This window comes from Solanum tuberosum, unplaced genomic scaffold (assembly GCF_000226075.1).
Source record: "Solanum tuberosum cultivar DM 1-3 516 R44 unplaced genomic scaffold, SolTub_3.0 scf00074, whole genome shotgun sequence".
In the NCBI taxonomy this organism is placed as follows: domain Eukaryota; kingdom Viridiplantae; phylum Streptophyta; class Magnoliopsida; order Solanales; family Solanaceae; genus Solanum; species Solanum tuberosum.
Window position 1 is genome coordinate 1,829,899 of NW_006238998.1, and position 5,635 is coordinate 1,835,533.

General features: G+C 33.8%; 1 protein-coding gene across 1 annotated transcript in view; it reads right to left on the reverse strand.

The window, feature by feature from the left end:
• LOC102596193 (uncharacterized) overlaps nucleotides 1–1,948 on the reverse strand; it is a 25,360-nt gene extending 23,412 nt beyond the window's left edge. Inside the window, exon 1 of the mRNA XM_006345682.2 lies at nucleotides 1,828–1,948. Within this exon, the coding sequence (XP_006345744.1) occupies nucleotides 1,828–1,948 (121 nt within the window). The remainder of the gene's footprint in view (nucleotides 1–1,827) is intronic.
• Between the last annotated feature and the right edge of the window lie 3,687 nt (nucleotides 1,949–5,635).

Consider the following 5,635-nt stretch of genomic DNA (forward strand, 5'->3'; position numbering starts at 1 on the left):
TCACAACCTAAATTTCAAAAATCCTACAATAATTCAAGATTTCTAAAGTTCACAACCTAAAGTTTATAATCCTACAATAATTCAAGACTTCTAAAGTTCACAACTTAAAGTTCTAAAATCCCACAATAATTCAAGATTTCTTAAGTGCACAATCTAAAGTTCTAAAATCCTACGATAATTCAAGATTTCTAAAGTTCACAACCTAAAGTTTATAATCCTACAATAATTCAAGACTTCTAAAGTTCACAACTTAAAGTTCTAAAATCCCACAATAATTCAAGATTTCTTAAGTGCACAATCTAAAGTTCTAAAATCCTACGATAATTCAAGATTTCTAAAGTTCACAACCTAATTAAAGTTCTAAAATCCTACAAAAATTCAAGTTCATATATGATTTCTAGAATTTCAAAGTTCAAGAATATAATTCAAGTAACGCAATTTTCAACAACAATATATATAATACATATAAGCACAAATACAATGGCAAATTGACAAATTCAACTAATCTCTAACTTCTAGCTAGCTTCTAATTATTTGTTAGTTCTAACTTCTAATACTTAATTTACAATCATATTTAAAAATCCCCAATTTTTCTAACTTCAACTTTCAAACTTACCAAATTCAAGAACTTCTAAGTTGGAAAATTCAACTAATCAAATTTCAACTTTAATAAACTATCCAATATTTTTCTAACTTCAAAGTAATCTAATTTTCATATACAATTGAATGGTTTTCTAACTTCAACCGTCAAACATACTAAATTCAAGAATTTCAAAGTTGAAAAATGCAACTAATCTAACTTCTAACTTTATAACTTCTAATTTCTAATTATTTGTTAGTTCTATCTTCTAATACTCAATTCACAATCATATTTAAAAAAACCCTAATTTAGAAGAAAACCCTAAAATAATAAATCCCTAATTCTCTACCTAACTAACAATAGTGAAATATACAAATTAACAATTGAATTACACAATTCATCAAACTAAAATAATATACTAATTTATAACAAATCAAATATTACTAGAATTGAAAAAAACTAAAATTAAACCCTAACCTTAACAAGCTAAGGAAAAGAGGCAATGGGGACGCTAGGTGGCGGCGCCGACGGGGCAAGGCAGCGACATGACTAATGCTCAGTGAGAGAAGGGCGACTGCGGCGTGGGGTGGTGTGTGGTAGCGGCGGCGGCGATGCAACAATTTGGTTTTAGAGAGAAGGGAGAGAAAGAGAGATGGAAAAATGGGGGAAAAATCTGCTTTTTGGTTCAACATAATTTAAAAAAAGCGACGGACATCGTCTCTTTATCCGTCGCTTTTTTAAAAATATTTGACCAAAATTTGACTAAAAGGCGACGGACTAAGAGACACTGTCCGTTGCTTTTTAAAAATGTTTGACTAGATATTTTGGCCAAAAAGCGACGGACTAAGAGATGCCGACCGTCGCTTTTAAAAAAACGAATTAATAAAATAAAATAAATTAAAAATGATGGACAACGTGGTTATTTTTTAATTTATACATAATTATTTTTATTAAAAAGTGACGGACGGCGTCTCTATATATATTGAATAAATAATTATTAATTATATATATATTTAACGCAAATATCCGCAAAAAAAAGCGACGGACTAAGAGAAGCCGTCCGTCGCTTTTTGTAAAATAATTTTAAAAATAATTATTTTTATTAAAAAGCGATGGAAGTGTGGCAAATGACTTCACTTTTTGGAGTGACGCAGTCCGTCGCTTTTCTGTCCATCGTTTTTTGGCAGTTTTTTAGTAGTGTCCTCCAGAATCACCGCCTACAGAGCCACCGTAGCCATTTTATTCACCGCTATCAGAACCACCGTATTCACCGCCACCAGAGCCACCATATTCACCACGGCCACCAAAACAACCGTATCCACCCCCACTACCCAGACCTCTAAATCCACCTCCGTTGCCGATCAACATATCTGCTATGTCGGTATTCTTCCTCCTTCACTGGTAACTACATGAATTTCTTCATATTTAGAAGTTAAATCAAGTTGTTGATATTTTTATTAGTGGTTTGCAAGAGTCAGAGCAATTTTAGCGCGTGTAATCATCTCATGAAAAAACTAAGATGTTAGAATTGAAGCTTAAATTGTTTCACAATTTTGGTATGTCTTTGATTTCTCTTCTAATCGGCTTTATGAATTCATGTCTTGGCTCGAATCGAAGTTTAGTCCTTGTTTTCTTCAAGCCCTATTTTGGAACACATTGTCAATTTACAATCTAATACTGATTGAAAAATTAACCTCTTCATCTTTTCGATTCAAAATTCTACTATAATTTACACTTTTAGCCTATTAAATTTGTGTGTCATAAGCATTAATAGCTTTTAAAGAGTATCTGATATTTTGTTGCTGGTAGCATGCATGTTATAGTCCATGAGAAAGTATAGAAGATTATCCATGTTCTTATTCATATATCCAAAATTACTTATCAGTATGATTCTTTTTTCTAATGCCCAGAATATTTACATCTTGTTTTGTAGCTTCAGTTCTTCTTTAGATTAAGAACCAATAGCATAATCCTTACAACAATGATTAGGAATATCTACTAAATAAATTTTTCACATATATGATATATGAAGTGACACTAATAACAGGTCAAACATCAATTTTGGGAGTTTTACTCGCCCAAATTCGATTCCGTAAAGGCGTACAAGCTCCTTAATGTCTGGCCTATCTACTCACGTGATCAAAATCATAATTAAATCCACCATCCATTACCGTATTTCCCTAGACCACACCTGACTAAGACTTCGTTCAAGTCTGGCCTAGGCTAGAAATAATTTCCAAGTTACTACTCAGAAGTTTTCTGGCTCAAATTCCTTCCCCATTGGCTTTTCCATAACAATGGGAACATGTCGTTACATAATAGATTGAGTAATCCATTTTTATCCCTCTCTTCTTTCTTCTCATATGATGAGAATGTAGAAAAAGGCAACTATATCCATGAGCGTCCTTTACCTCTTCTTTGTTTGTGGTTATGTTGTCGAATTTCTTTGGATTTCAGTGTGTATGTTTCTTTGCTGATGATTGTGATTTGAGGTTTCTTTGTATGCTCAATGTCATAATACATATATTGGACCCTAAACTTGGCTTCAAATTTTAACTTTGACCTCCAACTTTCATAGTGCACAAACAAGCACTTTAACTATTCATCCTTTAAATAAATAAACACGCGAGTCCTACGTGGCAAAACGTGTGATGTGCACTTATTCTGCGCGAGTTGGGAGTAATTTTTGAGGCCCACAACGGTAAAAAAAGGCTGAAATGACAACTCTACCCTTAATGAATTCCTTTTATATATATCTCTATATTTCCAAATCAAAGTATCATTTTTTTGTTCCTCCTCTTTCAACCAAGATTTTCTCCTTTCTTTAGAACGATTTTTGCTCATATTTAGTGCAAATGGCTTTTAATTTTTTTTGTCATTGTGGAAAAAGAGCTATAATGAAGATTTCTTGGTCTGCAAACAATCTAGGTCGTTGGTTTCTTGGATGTGAAGATGGTCGGGTATGGTTCAATTTAATACATATTTTTTTGTTTAAATTTTAGTTCTCAAGATTCAATTTTGATAGTGAATTTGTTCTTTTTAAACAGGTTGGATGCAAGTTTTTTAGGTGGTGTGAACTTGATTATACTGAACACGCTAGAATTTCTATTTCGGGATTACAAAAGAGGATTAAAAACATGATGAAGAAAAGGAAAAGATTAGGAGGAAATATCGAGTTTTTATAATCATTGTGATGCTATCTTGGATTTATAGAGAGTTCTTTATGTAGTAGATGCTATGTATATTGGTTGAAAAAGTTATGTCGGAATCGTTTTGTTAGTACTGTAGTTTTATTTATGGGTTAGTGGCTGCCCATATCTATTGTAAGCAATCAAAGTAATTCATTGCAATGCACTATTTTAGAGTTGGCAAGAGTTTGTCTTTCAATGATGGCTTCATTATTCATCACTTTACAACTTACAAGGACATTACTTCAATATACTAGAATGATTCACACACAGAAAATGCACTATTTGATACATGCTTTGCACCTAACATCAAGGCAGTCTAACATCAATCATAACAAACACCAAAAGACTTCACAAAACATAACTTAATATCCATTAAAACAGGGCAACTAGCTTCATAAATATCCTCCAAAGATTTGTCTATGCAAACCTACATCAAAATGATCAGTAATTGGAGTATGCCTTTACAAAATAGGCATGTCCAATGCTATGCTTCCTCACTGGTGGTTGTTGAAAGGGCCTTACAAGCTGTTGTGTGGGGGTGTTGAGAGGGTTGTAAAGACACAAAATTAGAAGTATAAAACTGATTAAAACTTAAAATAAAGACAAAAAATACATACCACTAATTTACAAGTTCTTTTGTTATGCCCAACTTGATGGCATTTGGAACATGACATCTTTACTCCATTCTTTGATGCTTTCCCCCACTTCATTTTTCTTGGTTAATCTTTATATTTTCTTCTACATCTACCTGGTCTTCTAGGCATTGGCTTGTAACACCCAAAAACTAGTAAGCTAAGCTAGAGCCTTATGTGAGGGTTCTCGAGCTTTATGTGAGGGTTAGAGTCGTAGAAATGACTTCCCGTACTTAGAATGAAGGGTTAGGGGTTAAAACGTCAAGGTACGACTCCCCAACTACCCTAGAATTTACCCCAAAACAATCCACCCACAAAATGGGACCACGACCAGTAGATGGACCCACACCCCGTGGGTGAGGGGTCATGGGTCAAGACCCCAAAAGTTCACTCCTAGACAACCACCCACGGATGAACAACACCCCCCTTGCGTCTACCCACGGCCCGTGGGTGTGGTCTCGTGGGTGAGGCAGTGTGGTCAACTAAGTCAGTTAGTGAAGGGCTTAAGGGAACTTTCTAGAATTAATTAGTTAATAAGTGGTGTCATTTTATTAGTAATTAGACCACATATATAAGGCTATTAGACCCTTAATTAAGTGATTCCAAATCATTATTTCAATTCACCAAAAGATACCCAATTCCTTCCAAGAAATTCTCTTTCTAGAAGGTAAAGAAAAAGAAAAAGAAGAGAAGCAAGTTAGGGCAAATTCCTCCATTGTGGCAAGATTTGTGAGGGTTTTGTATCCAAGGTATGATATCTTATTCATCCATGTATTATTCCACTCATGGAACCCCCTAGAAATCCCCCAATTGTGAAGATGAACCCCAACTCAAGCTAGGGTTTCTTCCTATATTGTGGGTTATGATTGAGTATGAATCCAATTGAGTGGATATTGGTTGTTTATGATTGAATTAGTAGTGAATCATATTTTATGAATAATTTACATGTTTTCAATGGCTAACCCTAGTTAATTGATGAAATTGTAGTAATGTGGGTTTATGCCTTATGAAGGGGGAAATTGAGGATTTATAGATGATCTTCTAGAAGTGATGATATGAGTAGTAATTGTTCTAGAATAGAAGCATGTAGACATGAATTGAATTAGATTACAGTATATATGATGGATCATGACTAGTAAATCTTGAAGTTGAACCTTTATGATGATTTATGACTAGAATCACTTAATAATGAAGAATGTGATTAGAAAGCCTTGAAATCTAGGTCTGTATGA